At 47.9% G+C, this 16,860-nt stretch overlaps 1 protein-coding gene across 4 annotated transcripts in view; it reads right to left on the minus strand.

Moving 5' to 3' along the window:
• NCAM1 (neural cell adhesion molecule 1) overlaps window positions 1-16,860 on the minus strand; it is a 79,560-nt gene that overhangs the window by 28,010 nt on the left and 34,690 nt on the right. For 2 of the 4 annotated variants that reach the window (XM_082070220.1, XM_082070218.1), the window contains exons 2-13: window positions 15,228-15,302; window positions 14,383-14,601; window positions 13,516-13,659; window positions 12,980-13,117; window positions 12,371-12,488; window positions 11,418-11,587; window positions 10,446-10,588; window positions 6,176-6,205; window positions 2,299-2,449; window positions 1,561-1,745; window positions 1,153-1,249; window positions 737-907 (exon numbers count right to left, since the gene is read on the minus strand). In XM_082070220.1, the coding sequence (XP_081926346.1) occupies window positions 737-907; window positions 1,153-1,249; window positions 1,561-1,745; window positions 2,299-2,449; window positions 6,176-6,205; window positions 10,446-10,588; window positions 11,418-11,587; window positions 12,371-12,488; window positions 12,980-13,117; window positions 13,516-13,659; window positions 14,383-14,601; window positions 15,228-15,302 (1,641 nt within the window). The remainder of the gene's footprint in view (window positions 1-736; window positions 908-1,152; window positions 1,250-1,560; window positions 1,746-2,298; window positions 2,450-6,175; window positions 6,206-10,445; window positions 10,589-11,417; window positions 11,588-12,370; window positions 12,489-12,979; window positions 13,118-13,515; window positions 13,660-14,382; window positions 14,602-15,227; window positions 15,303-16,860) is intronic. The other 2 variants (XM_082070219.1, XM_082070221.1) reach the window with 1 other exon arrangement.

A 16,860-nucleotide genomic window follows, 5' to 3' on the forward strand; every position in this document is an offset into this window, starting at 1 on the left:
GCCTTGCAGAAACACTGCAGACACAGACAAAGGTCAGAGCTGCCAGTGCTGTGACCAACAGACGATTAAAGGCGTGTGGCCACAGCATCTCTCGAGGGGATGCAGCGGACCGGGGGGACCCGAAAGAACAACTTCAGTTCCAGCCAGGATTAGCAGTGCAAGATCCAGCTCTGAAATACAACTCTCCTCTTCATAGTCCTCCCGAATTTAAATTCCTTTGTTTTACTGGACTTAAAGATCCATTTTAAGCAGTGTGTATTCCTATAGATTGCTGTAACGGGACAGGGTGTAATGGGTGTTGGACTTGCTTCTGGAATAGGAGGGTTTATGTTCCAGGGGGAGCTGAAGGGTAACAAAAGCCCTTTTGGGAAGCGCACAGTCACTGCCCAGCCAGCAGGTGAAACCTCGTTCAGTACCAGCCACAGGGCTCTTCACCTTGTTCAGCCAGGATGGTGTGAACAAGGAGGGGACACAGAGACGAGCACAGTGCTACAACGCACTCTGTAAGCAGAGAAGCTGTAGGTGTGTGACAGCCTATCAGCACAGCTGGGGTCACATTTGCAACCGAAAATCCAAGGTGTCACCGCAAAGCAAATGTTTAAAAACCTGTCCAAGGCCTTAATATAGGAGCTAAAATTGCAAAGCTCTGGAAGCCTCCACTCTGGCTTTTGCCTACAGGGAAGAATATGATTTGAGTTGCAAGCGGGCGAGATAACCTCTTGTTTTATCATCCTACCTTCTTTTGCATCATACAGCCTTGAATGCCATTCTCCTTCGCCCAGCGCCCTCCACTCTGCTTTGTACTTGAGTATGGGCACCCCGCCGTTAGCCTCGGGCTCGTCGAACTCCACCTGGGCAGTGCTGGAGTAGGGCTCCACTCTGTCAATGGAAGGAGAGGACGGGGTATCTGGGGGAGCAAGGGAAAACAACCAGTGACACAGAAAGCAGCAGGAAACAAGGATCCCAGAAAACTGGGAATATTAAAGACACCCGTGTCATGGCTTCACAGAGGAGAAAAGGCTCCGCTCTGGAGGGGAAGGCTGTTAAGCAGCAGCTGGCTCTCCCGCTGCCCCGCCAACGCGACGGTCGTTCTGTCGCCTCCGCTCAAGAGCTGAATATCTATTTCCTTACCTCCCCGCCCGGGACGCTCACCTGCCTGCACAAGAATGAACTCGGAGGACTCCTGGCCAATGCGGTTCACAGCAGTGCAGTTATAGTTCCCAAAGTCATTTTCGGAGTCTGGTGTCACCTGTGGAAGGAATGAAGGCTCATTCTCGGGTCAGAAAACTCTTTTCACTCTGTGAATGCAATAGAAGTCCGCGTGCTAACACTGAGGGCTGTCCGCAGAGGGAAGAACCACAGCGGGCAGAGAGATCAAACACAAAGAGGGGGTGGTGTCTTCTACTACCTGACGGTCTCAGCATTTGCATGCCAGAAACACCTCCTAACTTCTTGTCTAGCAACAGCGTGCCCTGACAAAAGACTTAACTCCTTCAGCATCAGGAACACAGATCACTTGATAGCTCTGAGCCTTCCTGGCTGCACGTGCCTCCTCCTCACCTCCAGGTAGCTTGCTGATGGAGTGTTGTAGATCTTGATGTTGCTGTAGTTGGAGCTGGGAAGCAGCTGTCCATCCCGAAACCAGGAGATGACAGCACTGGGGTAAGCAAACACCTCACAGGTGATGTTCACTTTGTTCCCTTCCCAGGTATAGACAGCCACAGGGCCCTGAAGCTTGGGGGCATCTGAAAGACAGACACATTTGTCAAGGTGATTTCAGCTAGAAAAATCTCCTAAAGTAGTCCAGTCAGCCTCACTTTAAGGATCTCTTGGCTGGGGTCCAGCTTAATATGGGGAAGGGAATCTAGAACAGGAAACGGGAGCTGTCTTGTCATCTGGAGGGACGGGCAGTGTCTTCTGCTGAAGGATGGAAGGAGGAAACCTGCTCCAGCCCCAGAGGCTGCTCACGCAGCGCGGGAGGAGCAGCGGCAGCGCGCTGTGCACCCGGGGCAGTGCGCACCAGGGATTCCTCCAAGGAAGACGCACCCAGCAATGAGACTGTGACAGATTCGTGGCCCATCATCTTCCCAAGGTGTGAACAGCATCCCAGCTGGAGACAGCCAGAGCAAACATCTGCATCCATCCACACAGCAACATGTCTCCGCCTGTGCCCCCTACGTAAACTACACACATTCCCCCAGCTGTAGGTGCCGCCGTCTCATCGCAGGAAAAAGAAATCAAACAGCCCCCCCTTTTAAACACACGAGCACCCTCCCCACACCGTGTTCCACTTCTTACACTGCACTTCAAGGTACATGGCTTGGGAGTCCTGTCCGATGGTGTTGCTGGCTATGCATACATATTCTCCTGCATCTGTGTACTGAATGTCTTTGAGAGTCAGGGATGACACCCGGGCATGGCTACGGACTATGATGCGCCCATCCAGAGTCTGGCAGGAAAGGAAAATAGAGTTAGAGGCTGAGCCGTGAGCCTGCGGTGCAGACTAAGGGGATGGGAAGGAATGCGAGTCTAGCACACACCACCCTCTGCTCCTCAGCACTTCCGAGGTGACCACCCAAGGCCAGGTGAAATCACGGGCACAACATTTTTGCCAGCATGAGCTTGTAAAAACCTCCCCAGCTGGCACTGTGCTTCTGCTCAGAAAATTCAGGCCTTCCTCTTCTCTCAGATTCTGGTTTTATTCCAATGTCCGTGAAACGGCACGAATGAGAACAGATCCAGATCTCAGAGCTGAATCAGGCAAAAATGACAGCTCAGAGCTTTCACCTGAACACGGCACTGCAGAGAGCAAGAAAACTACGTGACCCTTCTAAAGGCAACCCTGCTCCAAGTCCTGTGATACTTCAAGAAAGTTCTAGAGCAATCTGCATCGGTTATGTGCCAGTTTAGAAATTGCTCCCATATGCAAGAAAGTGTGTGGATGTCAATGGCAGACACAAGGAATGCAAGACCCGGGCTGCCATCTGCTCAAAGGGATCGCAGCCCCCACAGTGATCCCATCCCACATCACTTTTTTCCCCCCTCTCCAATTTGTGACCAGAGCCCAAGGGCTCCCTTAATATAAGAAACACAGAGGACTATGGGCTCCTTCCTCCACCCGGTGCTTGTGCTTCAGCTCGGGAGCTTTAAAGCACCAACTCTCTCATCTGGTTCCCAAAGTGGCACAAACAAAGAGCTGCCCTCGGGCTGTGCCGGCTGCCGCACTTAATGCCATCGGTGCTCCAAGAGCATTCGTTTGCTTGCAAGATACAGGACAAGTACTGAGCTTATGAGTAAAAATCCTGGGGATATTAAGCAGCCAAATGCACTGAACAGTAGCACAAAGTATCTTTGGTATCTCAAGTGATCAGATCCTCTGGGCCTGAATCCTCTTTCTGTTCTGAGCTAGTGGTCTCAGTCTCTGAGACTGACGAAGTTTCTACAAGTAAATGCGATTACCTCTCTTAGTACTAAATATTAGTGCTAGTCAAATTTCACATGCACAAACCCAGTATCCTTGGATCACACAGAAGCAATTATATGTATTTCTCTTCTCTCTTCTACTACTGCAATCCCTGACCAACGCCACAAGCTACTGACTCCACTCCGTCTCCTGTGCTCCGTCCTTTGTGTTGCTGGGATCAGTTCTGTATCCCGTGTCCATGTGGCGCTGTGTGCACCGTGTCCTGGAAGCAGGGAAGGGTCCCTTAACACGACATTTGTCTGCTGTGGTATCCTACACAACCAAATTCTGCTTTTATCTTTCTTCACTGGCTTTTAGCTCATTAGTTGGGTGTATATTCTAAACGCTCATCTCTACGAACCCATCAGAAGGCAAGAGTGTACACACGGCAAACTACCAGCACCTGATCACTATGGCAAAGGTAATTTACACCCAGTGTCAATCTGCCTTTTCCCCACTCCGTCAGGATCCAACACAAACAGAGTGACGGGCAGTCACAGTAGAATGACAAACTTTACAAGTAATGCAGCTGGTTCTGAAGATGAAGCTCTGTTCCTCAATGCAAAGGCACCGGTAACGAAAAAGAAAGATCAGGAAAAACACCCCAAAGAAGAGAAAAATGTCTACCCAAGAAAGCATGCTACCAGTTTTCTTTATTGATGTTTCAGATGCTAACAATTCCTGACTATCGGAGGCATTGGAAAGGTAGAAACTTGAGCGCCAGATGTGGACGCTGCCATCCCTTCACCTAGACTCGATTTTGAGGATTTTGGGTAACAAAATGCTTCCCAGCAATGGGGAGACAACCTAAGGGACACAAGCAATAACTCATGCCATAGCAACTGCCACCCTATAGAACAGGATATGATGGTTCTCTATAGCAGCAATTACTACTGCACCGCACGAACCAGAACTCCGCTGCAGCCTCTCCTATTTGCACGGCTGCACTAACTCCAGTTACCACAAATGCACCACCCCAAATGTGGTATAACTGAGATCTAATTTTCCTTGTAATTGTGCTCCTTTGCATCTGTTGGTGATGTGTGGTGTTGTGTATTTTATTTTATTTTAAGTTTTAGCACGCTGCTAATACGACCTCCAGCAGCTCTCCAGTATAAGCAGGACAAGAATGGTGAACTGAGACATTATGGACTGCGCACAGTAAGCTGAGCTGGTTGTGGTCTAGAGGAAGAAGGGACCAACTGCAATTGTGCCTCCAAAGCAAGGAAGGTGAGATTTAACACCCGTTTATGCTGCTATGACGGAAGCTCGTGGATACTTCCTCCTTACTTTAAACCAGACAATGCATTAGTAAGAGTGAAACACTTAATGCCGAGTATTCACTCGGCTTCCTGAGAGCTGAACTGGACCACGCTGCTGAAAGACCACGCTAACTGCTCTAAAGATGCGTCTGCACAAGCTGCAACCATCGGCTTCAACAACATTCTCACAGAACCCCAGCTGGATACTTTTAAGACACAGATGCAGTAGGAGATTTAGAGCAAGCAAGCTTAATTGTATTAGTGCTCATATTAATAAAAAGCTTGAGACGGGGACCACCGTGAAACACTATCAGGAGCGAGGGGAGATGGAGACAAATGTAATAGGAAGTAACTTGAAGCCTGAAGAGTTGCAGCTACTCAAATTCCAAATTCAACGCAAACTGGTCTAAACGTCCAGTGCCCTCACTCGCCACAATTCACCTATTCCAGCTGATTATTATGAAGAAAAGATTGGCCGTATCTTCTCAGCCCCATATGAAACAAAGGTGGATGGTACTTAAGTTAGAGGTTCGCTGTGTTTCCACCACACCAGTCTGGGATTTAAGAGAGCTTAAAAATAAAGAATTCAGGATACCTGGGAGCCTCCAAAAATTCATCCTAAGAATACAAATGCAAGTCACCCAGTTCTGATAGCTAATTTTGTTCTCTACCTGACCCCTGTTCTTCGCTTGAAATCTTATTTTCTGGTCCATTTTGAAGAATGCTACAAATCAGGTGCGTGTAACAGTAGGTTATTGTTATTTTTAAAATACAGCACTGAATGTGAAATAAACCAGCAACAAAGCACATTTGCACCAAAGTGAGTTCCCGCTCTGTCCCACACCCTCTACTGACCCCTGAAAATCAAAGACAAATAACAACTCAGCAATTTGGAGCGTTTTCTGGAGAAAGATAACTTGTGAAAGGTTTCTCTGCATTGATTTTGAAATGGAACATGATGCAGTTGTCTTTTAGAGAAGGTCAAACTTCAGGAGCACCATGAGCAACCAGATGAGTTGGCTGGAGCGAAGATTTCATCTTTGGAAATGACCACTTTCCCAGAACACGTGCTGCTGCTAATGCTTCAACTCCAAAAGAGAGCTATAATTCACACTGGTAGCACAGAAGAAAATGCTGAAAGCAGGATTTGCCATATTTTACATTGGTTTTTATTTTTAAGTGTCTTTATTTATTTACTTTTAAGTGACAACCAGAATTACTCACTCCCAACACAGCTGGTTTGCTCATCCCAAAAAGTATCTCTACATGCCAAGCAATTTCTAACTCTAGTAGCTGTTTCTTTTATGTACTGATACTTAATTTGTTCATGTTATTAATACTGGTTTAGTTGGCGTGGTTACTGGGCTAGAGATTTGTTAATCGGTAATGCTGAACAAAACAACAAACCCAAAAAACTAAGAAGTTTGCTAAAGGTCTGGTAATCTTATACCTCTTGTTTCTCGGGCCGGGTCCACGAAGCCTGGAGAGAACAGATATAGAACACAACGACAACAGAAAAAAAGCAATAAAAGTTTATCAAAGGTTGCTTTTAGGTATCATGGTGTATGCAGCACATTGCGTTCTGTGCACATGCAGGCTCCACGTCGCACATCTCGTGTGTGGGGTGATCACAATTTCCATTTCCCAATACAACCTCAATTTAGATTTGTATTCAAGATTTAGTACCCCATAAATTGATCTTAAAATGGTCCAGCAAAGGCTAATGATACCTAAAGACTGCTCCTGTGTCTACATATCGAGCGACTATGTCCCTCGTCACATCTCACCATTTCTGCTTGTCCCCAGAAGGGGTTCTGATGAGCTCGGGCACTGAATTGCGAGAACAGTTACGGAACTGGTTTTCTAACACTGGTTCGTTAGCCACCCGCACACACTGATTAACATTAACGTACTGTTAATGCGACCATGCATTTGCACACGTTTTTGCATGCGTACTGTGCCCATGAGCTGCAGAGCACTGGAACAGCGTCACCCCCAGGCAGGAGACAGCAGGCAGAACCTCGCACCAGCTCATCACGTCCAGCTCGTTATGCTCAGGGACATGTGCACCCAGTCCTTACTGGGCTTGGGACAGTGAAACATGCACAAACCTTAACAAACATACATGTCTCATTCTGAGAAAGCCACCAACAGCTTGGACCGCATTCACTGTAGTTCGGAAAGACCAAAATTGCTGGGTTCTGGTTTTCCACTAAAATTTGTCTTTCAAATATTCTCTCTTCTGGTCTCTAGTTTAATTGCAACCTGATCCACTACAGTTCAGGAGTCAAAAATCACCTGCTAATGTCACTGCCACGATGGCATTGTTGAACACGAGGCACAAGCATTGCTGATGTGTGGATATGACAGCACACACACGAGTGACGTTACAGAAATGGAGATGAAAGCTTAGGAAATGAGAATAAAAACCCACAGTATTGCTTCCACAGTGCTTCTAGTGAACATTGAGAGACCGAAATATTACCATATGATACAGACAGCCTCCTTTTAGAATGCCTTTGATAAGAGCAAGTTAATTGCTTGTAACTAGAGGCCTGAAGTGAAGCCACATGAAGAATGGCTCACCAACACCTGCATGGGCCAGCACTCTCACCATCTCATCATCTCTTTCTGTATATATCCTGTTGTGCAGTAGCTCCTGGAAGGCTGAACAGCCAACCATACTAACTCAGCACCAGCCCTTCTGGATGTCCCAGTCATCCTGTGTACCTGAGCAAGCCAGGAGAGCCAAAGAGTTGACCCATGCAAGGCCCCTTCCAGTCCTATTCACTGAGTCTCTACGGTGTCAGCACAGAGAGATTTAAAAGCAAATTAAAACAAAAACAAAAAACAAACCAACCAACCCACAAAAACCCTCCATAAAACCCATTTTTATTCTTTGGTGTTCAGTGCCTGTCAACCTAAAAGAAGATGGAGGAGGAAAAAAGCCTGTTCCCGCATTCTTGGAGTTTGCTGTTCGTCCATAACGGCACTCACGGGTATGGGGAGAACCACGCTCTCCATCCCACAGAGACTCGTAACAACTCCCCTTCACCAAGACCAAGAGATACCCAAGCTCTACGGGCACCACGCAGGGAACAGAGGGGGAACCGTGAGCCTGATATCCCCTGCATCACTAAATCCAAAGGTTTTCTCATGTACAAAGTACAACACAAATTTAAGACAAGGAATTGTATTCAAGGTATATCATCCACTTAAAAGACAAAGAGTCAGGAAACTAAACTTGAGTCAAATTTTGACGTTAGATCTGCTGCATCATATCTAGAAGCACTTTGCTGAAGGAATTGCAACAATGCTCGTTCACATCAGAGTATTTCATGAAATTGTGTGTAGGAGTAGTTAGTGATTGCCTCACCCAAAAATCTGACAGGAAGCACAGCATGTCTGCACTAACACTGGGAAACTCGTACACACCAATACACAACAGATCAAAACTCTGTTCGCTGACTCACGGTAAGTATTCTGCTAGAGCAATAGAAGAAACACGACTCCTAAGAGGGCATGAAGTGCACTGGAGGCAATGAGGAACATTTACATCTGGGATCGTTCAGAGAACACATTCCTCCTCCCAACACGGCCCAGAAATAAATACTCGAGGAAGGAAAAGGCCAAACCATTTCGACTCCAGCTGATGACTTTCCACGTCTGTTAGTTTTTGCAATGTTCTGCAGCAGTGACGGGAATCTCAGGCTGCCAGGGCAAAAGTTTCTCCTAAGAAGTGTGTTCCTACATTTACAACCAAAATCACATATAAGCAATTCTATTTTATTAATTCTAATTGCATTTCTGCAGGTCAGGAGGATGCAAGCTGCCAGCTTACTAGTAAGAGGAAGCCTCCACCATGCCGCTATCTGGAAGTTGGGTTTACTCCTCTGTGTTGGTGCACGGTTACCAACCATCTGATTTTGCTGGAGCGCAGTCACAGCCACTTACCTTTGCAGACCACCCTGAGAGCACAAGGGGTTTTTGTCCCAGAAGTTATGTGACTATATATATATATATATAACATTGTCCCATGTTATGTGACCATAGCCATAGAGGGGAGAAGCTTTAGCTATGCGTGCTAGGATATCATGAGGTCTCTACGGGAGGTGTGGAAATGCTGGTGTGGGGCTATAGCTCACCTCCTGCCCCTTGCATGGGATGAGATACAAAACTGATCTTTGCCCTGAGGTTTGAACCGGTGTGTGAGACACGTAGTAGTACCTCAGACCTTGGATTTTCTTCCCACCTATATAAGAAACTATCAGAGTACTAACGTTTTCCTTAGTATTGATCACCAACTTAACAGCATCAAACAGGATGTATGAGAGTCTCAAAAATGGTTAGCAGTTTTGCCACTGAGGTCTTGTTAGTTTCATTGGGCTGGACATACGGGACTCTGAAACAGGCTCTCCTACCAACTCGTACCTGATTTAGTCATATTTCAGTTCTTACACTCTTCTCCCTGTCAAAGACCATGAATAACCTTATCCTGTCAAAACACGTCCCCAGTCAGGCTGCAGGAAGAGTCCACGCCAACAGCTTTTGAAGGTAATGGAAATCTCTCTAAACATTGCAGGGATTTACACTAGCCCTAGGATCCAAAGGACATTAAGAAAGAACTAAGGCTCGAAAGCTTTGGCACCCTGCTCGATAAGTTACACGTTAACAGCACGGTGAAGAGCTGACATCACGAAGGCAACTCGGAGAAGCTCACTGGGAACGCTGTGGTGCAGAACGGCAGCTGTATGGGTGACCGACAGCGGGTACCTCTGTGGCTTTACAGTCTGTCTGGATCAGAACCCCAGTGTGCCCAGCTTAGCTGAGCCTTGAAGCATCCTGGCATTAAAAGATTATTAATAAGCAACAACTCCTTACTCCAACTCTTGCCCAGGCTTTCTTTGGCTCTAAACTACGCCTCCTTATGCAACTGTTATGAAATGGCTGCAGTAACATACCACATCCTAATTTTGTCCAGCTATGGAGAATTGTGGGCAATAAAAACCACAAACCAAAACAACCAAAACCCAAACAAAACAACAGCTCCCCCCAGTCTTTTTTAAAAGAAAAACTGCTAATTATTTTTGCTTTTTGAGAACAAAATGGCACTGATGTGATCAACAGAACAGGTGAACACAAAGGCAGCCAGGCTTTTGTGCTTCGGGTACATGCAGCAATAGAATACAGTACAGAAGGGCGAGAAGGAATTAACAGGCTCTTTTTGGTCTACTGCATCTTTGAGAAATAACAGCCAAGACCTCTCTACGTGCCAGCGTCCCAGACCATGTCACCATGCACAACACTGGAATCAGGGTGCTCATTCCCCGCTCTCAGCTCAGAAACAGAAGGGGATAAGCCCTTCCACAAGCTCCCTGCAGCTGCAGGTCCCTTTGGAAACTTCTCCCAATAGGGTCCAGGACCTACTGCTTTTCAAGTTAATTCAAATCAGAGCGATAAGAGCAGGAATTAAAAAGTATATCCTCAGTTGTTATAAACTGAGATGGCTCTTTGTACAGAAGGACATCTATGGCATCACTTCAGCTGCGGAGCTGCCCCTTTAGGAGCCAGTGCAGGACCGCACGTGCTCTCAGTGCGGGGAACCACCGTGATTCCCACGTGCGTCCGCGCACAGCGGTGCTGCATTCCGGACCAGAGCCAGGCGGACACAGCTGCACCGATCCCCGCAAACGAGCCCGTGATTTCGGGAAGGGTTATACCTTCTCTTCACTGCTGATGTTCCGGGTGGAAGTTCTCCAAGTGATGGAAGGGATTGGGTCCCCCGATGCCTCGCAGGTCAGTGTAATCTGATCCTCCAGCTCCATGGCTGTTTTATTTTCCACATAGGTGATTTTGGGTTTTGCTGAAAAGAAAAAGCAACCTTCATTGAGTGGGTGCTCAGAATGGAGCTTGTCTGTAAACAGCAATGTTTGAAACAGGAACACTGGGGGAGAAAGGCTCCCCAACTGGCACGAGTTTCCTGCCAGGCAGGGAAGGAGCAGAGTGCCCTCTGACCAGAGGTACCTCCTTGGGGAACTAAAGACCTTTCCTACACATGCTCACAGCTGAGGTTTGTAAGAGAGGACCAGAAGAGGGTGCATCTGAAGCAGAACCCCCATTTATCATCATACAAATGATCAGCCCCCGGGATTAGCAGCCAAGTCTTTCACCTCCCTGTCTACTTTCTCTGCCTCAAATGAGCCTTTGGATAAGCAGCTTTGTCAAGCGGCTGCAGAGGGATGGGACAGGGAGAATTACACTCCTGAACACTCCCAGACTCAGGGCAGGCAGGAAAGCTGCTGATTCATTCCCGCAAGCTTCAGGTCATTCATACAGAGGTGGGGTGGAGTTCACCTCCCGGTCCAGGTTACACCAAGTCCCACTGAAGTGCTAAAGCCCTTTCAATAGCAGCTTTGGTTGGATCAGGATCCAGCCCTCTGGGCCTGGAAGACATCTCGAGCAGCATGTGAGTCTCACACCATCTCCTGCACAGGACTGAATTTCTTTTAGCAGAGGGGAAGTGGAGTTGGCGTCTGTTGCAGACACACAAACAGAATCTGTTTTGCCTGGCACAATGGTAGAGGTGCACATCAGGCATTAACTGGGATAAGTAGGTTACTTCCAGCTTACACTAGGGACCTACACCAACAGCCAAGTGGATTGGAAAGGGGGAACGGTGAGAGCATGTTTACCAAAGACTTTGAGATGGATGGTGGCATCCTGCTCGCCAGCCTTGTTCTCAGCGATGCAGATGTACTCTGCTTCGTCACTCTTATCCACCTTCTTGATGATGAGCTCAGACCCATCGTAGTTAAAACTGTATTTGTCTTCGTCATCCTCCTGCTCTACCGGCTCTCCATCCCTGCGGGCACAAAGCACACGGGCTGGGCGGGGAGGAGAAGCAACCAAAAGCTCTTTGGTTTAGGCTGGTTGTTAATGCTAGAACTGCGTTACTAGTCTGAAACTCCTCAGGTTGAGAGGGCCCACCACCTTTTCCTTTCCCCCTGGGCTACAAATCTGACATTTCAATCTATTCTGAATCCCTCCTGCCTTAGGGCTCTTGGCAGCTGAACCTTTCACCTCCTGACACACATCGTAGCCTATACGCAAGAGCTATAAGCACGACTGAAGGCAGCTTATGTCCTTGCGTGTCAAGGCACTATTCCAAGTTGTCATCAGCTTTTTCGACATTACAACTTGTCCTCGTAACATTCACCAACGGCTGCACAATTTCAGGAGCTGGGGGGGGGCACAGGGAGCTGGGGGGGCACCGCTGGGACGCTGACCTGGCTGAACACCCGCCTGCCAACGGCAAGCAGTGAATCAATTCCTTATTTTGCTTTGCTTGCATTACGGCTTCTGCTTTATCTATTAAATCGTCTTTATCTCAACTGATGAGTTGTTGGGTTTTACTCTTCTGATTCTCTTCCCCATCCCACTCGGGGGACATGTAGTGAGCGTGGTGTTTTAGCCGCCCACCCAGGTTAATGCACAACAGAATCTAACTGTGATCTAGTTTTGAGGCCATTCTCTCTCCTGCAAGAAACATAAATTTATCTCATTCCAGTGAAAACGTTGCTTTTCCTCCAGCCTGGTGAAAACACCCATGCTCACACACCATCAGGACCCGAACACAGCATCTTACTTGGTCCACGTCACGGTTGGCTCAGGAAAGCCGTCAGCGTCGCACGCTAAGGTGACAGACTGGCTGAGGTTGGCAGTGGCATTGATGCTGCTCTGCCGGGCACGCACCGAAGGAGGCACTGGAAGAGAAGAAATGCACACCCAGTCAGAAAGGACAGAGGATGCGAGCACCAGTGAGCCCTGGAAGGCTCCCTGTACATCTCTGCAGTACACACCGCTCATTCAAACCCTTACGCCATCACCTGCAGGTTTCAATCCCCAGGCTTGATGCAGGAGCTCTCCAAACAATCAGCACAGGGAGGGACGGGCAGGGGGTGGGGAGATGCACAGAAAATCACTATTGTGGACAAAACCACTTGGGAGTCCTAACAAGATCAATACCTCCCTCTAAGTCATGAGACACTTAAGGTTTCTCTTGACATAAAATATTTGCTGTAAATATCTGTTAAACAGTCGATTTCATGGATGTTTTTGTTCGATGCAGCAGAGCAAGATTAGTAAGCTAATGGCACATTGTGGCTGTGAAGCTAAAGCACCGTTTCCACCGGCAGCCCGGCGTGCAGGTGCTGCACACGCTGCCCCCACAGCGGCCTCGCTCCAAGCCGCTCACCGTTTACGATGACCTGAATGTCTTTGAAGTTGATCTCCCCGCGAGCCAAGATCCGCCCCTCACAGCGGTACGTCCCCTCGTCCGTTTTCTTGATTCCCCGGATCTGCAGGTAGTTGTTGGACAGGACTATAAATCGAACTAGAAAAGACAAAAGGAAGGTTCATCCAAGGATCCCCACGAACAGTCACCGCAGGTAACAGGTACTTCTCTCCTTGTCATTTCTAGGTTGAGACAAGGCTCAGTGTACCAGAATTTTCGCTCCCCTCATTTGATGGAGGTGCTGCTCTAAGTGTGTCAGAGCCTGACGGCCATTTCTGCGGGAACATTATTGTCCTGCCGCTGCCAAACCACAGCACCTCAAATAACTAAATTCACATCCTGAGACCTACCGTTAGGTACAAATCGCTTCTCTCCTCCCTTGTGACCACCACCATTTTGTTCTCCTGAACCCCCTGCGCAAGCCTTATCTGAGCCCTGATGGGAGATGGACATTTGATCCCCGAACGGACAACAGCAAGACACCTCTTGTGCCTTACCATCTTTCTTTAGGATAACGTCCCTGCCCTTGTGCTTCCAGATGATGGTAGGAGGCAGCGAGCTGACCACATCGCACACAATCACCGCATCGTCTCCTTCCTTGAATTCCTGAGGAGTGGGAGCATTCTTGAACATCAGCTTTTCTGCAAACAAGGGAATGAGAGTCACTGCAGCTTTCCGGTGCACCTCACGCCGTGCTCCTCGAGCCCGAGGACGGCAAAGAAACCCCAAAGGACGTGTCCTGTAGAAATCCCCGTGTTCCCGAGGGGAGGACACCGGTGTGCTGGGGTCGATGCACCGCAACACAGAAACCCCATTTTCCAGCCCCGCGCCCGAGCTCCCGGTGACCAAATCACCCCTCACCTGGCTCACTGTCCATATTGCAAAGAGAAAACGGGCACTCGGGACTGCTCAGCTCCCCAGAAGGAAGGGGAGGAGCTGCTGCCGTGGCTCTGCCGGACAACATGCTGACGGCTTATTAGAACCCTTCTGAACGTGCAATCCTCTTTACCGAACAGCAGTCTTATCTCACAGCGTGCCTGCCATCCACAAAAGCTGCTCTCTCTGCTTACTCCTCCCAGACACTGACGATGCACTAGAGATGCACTCTATCCCTTGGTCTCCTGTCTTTCAGAAGAATTTAAGCACTAGATGTGCTGGTAATGCCCTGACAGGCCAAGGTCCCAGTTCCCACCTTCCCCTCAAAAGCAAGAAAGGAGATGACTACATCTCCTTACCATCCCCTTTCTTTTCACCCTCCTCCTTCCCCTTTAGAACTGGCCTTTTCTGGGAACGGCTGCCTCCCTAATCTTGCCTCATAGATGCACAAGATAGAACAGAAAAGAGCCTCGGAGACGCTCTCTTACGGAAAATCTTCACGTTGACGGTGGCCTCAGAGTCTCCCTCCTCCGTGCTACTGACAACGCATTTGTAGATGCCAGCGTCGTCGATGTTGGCGTTGTAGATGGTGAGAGTGGAGGAGAAGTCATCATTTCGCACCACTGAGATTCGCTGTTGGTTCGGCGTCAGCTTCTCACCGTTAGGGGAAAACCAGGAGATGTCTTTGTATTTGGCCTCCCCTGCCACTGGGGACAATAAAAGAAAACAGAGCAAATTTAAATGAGTGCCCCGAAAAAGCTGCACAGGGGGAATTAAATACAAGCAGTAGCACTATGCAGGAGACTGACCCAGGGAAAGGGCTTCTGGTACCCGAGAAGCAGCAAACGGGAAATTGTCACAAGAAATGCAGGTTTCTAGCAGCATTAAGATCCTCAGTAGCAGAGGCAGCAGCTCTCAAGTCACCCAGCATTCCCATCTCTGCTATCAGCAGCTGATTGAAGAAATGATGTGGAAGAACGACAGGCTTAATTCTAAACTCAGAAGACCAAAGGCTTGTGGAATGACGCTCGGTGCCATTGCTGTGGCTATTGCTCAAGCTTAGAGACCACACTTCAGTACCTGCTTTTTCATTTTAAAACCCGTTTGCTGGAGCTGCTTTCTGTTGCCAGCTCCTAAGGGAAAACACATTTATTGTTTCCAGTAAACGGCACGTGTTGCCTTTGCTGCTCACTCTTATAAACCACAGGGGTATATTAGACAGAAGGAGCAGGAGGTCTGGCAGCTAGAGCTGGCAGTGGCGTTTCTATCCCATAGTACATTGATTGGGCTTCCCAGCAAACAGACACAACTGATGCCATAAGCCACCACTCACCTTGACATAGGAAGAACTTAGATTCTCCAACACTGATCTCCCCCTGGCTTGGAACAATGTCCACTTGTAGAGAGGCTGGAAAAGAAAGGAGCACAAGGAATATGGTCAGACTATCATGTCTTCAACAAAAACAGCTTTGCCAGCCTTCCAGTCCCCATGACTGACACTGTGAGTGTTCTACACCAACACAGAGCTATACTTTGATCCTGCTGCCAAGATGACAGAAATGGGGGATCCTTAGCAGCAGCTTCCAAAATGCTATCCAACACTTTCATTACCCTCTAAGCACAGAGGGCTGCGCGTAGCAGGTCTCCTATAGCGACCCATCCATCTTATCAAGAGCGCTCTCACAGAATTATCTGTGCATCTGTACCAACCTCTTTATAATTTAGGATGTTACGGTCACATAAAGTATCTCAACAGGCATCAACACTTTTCTCAGGAAATCTGCCTGCACTCAACTGCATCTTTTCTTCCTTTATTTGTCTTTAGGCAGCAACCACAGCGTTTGTTTTGCATCTCTACTGCACCCAGCACAAGGAACTCCAAGAGACTACACTAAGAAATGGCCACAAGAACCTTAAAGTACCATCTGACCGCCGTGTCTTTGCTTAAACCCCGTCAGCAATCCCTCCCTGCAGAAAGACTTCTGATTGATAATCACTAGGTGGAGCGAGCAATCACCTCATAGTTATTAAAGGCACAAAACATAACTCTAAGAAATCTTAACATTTCCATTCTTCCATAGATGTCTAGGAGCAAAATTATACCTGGCTTTTTTCAGTCTCTCGTGTTTTCCTCTGGTGCAGGAGCCCAGTAACAGATCAGATAGGCTGTGGGTCTGCTCCGGGCTGGACCCTGGTGGTTGTTCCCAATGTGTTTGCACACTACAGTTAAGGCTACAGACGGGGCTCACGAGGGGCTGGGGGGCAGAGCCCGCGATGGGAGGGGGCACAGCTGGGCTGGTCCAGCGCCCTCGGCCAGGGACACTGAGCTACGGAAACCAGGTACCATCTGACAAGAAACGTTTCTCCGAATTATCCGCATCGAGCTCATCTGTACTCATTTTACACCAGGGAGAATCCAACCCTAATTGTTTCAACCAGCCTTTATCAGTAGAACAATCTGCTGACCTCGTAACCTGGATAAACGGGTTGATCATAACAAGGGACTACGCCTTCAAACGACACAAACAATTGCTCCCTACTTGTTAAACTTTATTGCTTAGTATATGATCAAGCTAACAAACCCAGAACTGCCATGGATTTTAATCACTACTTAATTGTTATTTTTGCTTGGCAGTTCAGGGAAACTGAGACTATTTTTCCCACTCTTCATTTAATAGAGACTGGGAGCTCATTTGTATTCCACTTCCAACTTGGAGCAATAAAGGCCTTTTTAGCATCACATAATAACTGCATTAAAAGGCCTCTTCATCATCACACAATAACACTTTTTATAGCTCTGCCCTCCCCCATATCTTTTATCTGGTTGCAAAGTTCCCCAGCCCCCAAATAATGCTGAATAACTCCTTACTGATCTGAAAAACTCTGCTAATGCAACTTCCTGTTCATCTGTAGTTAAATATAATTAGTTTTGCATTTCAACAAAAGAAATGAGCTCAAATTAAGCC

This window comes from Streptopelia decaocto (genome assembly GCF_964273445.1).
Source record: "Streptopelia decaocto genome assembly, chromosome: 21".
In the NCBI taxonomy this organism is placed as follows: domain Eukaryota; kingdom Metazoa; phylum Chordata; class Aves; order Columbiformes; family Columbidae; genus Streptopelia; species Streptopelia decaocto.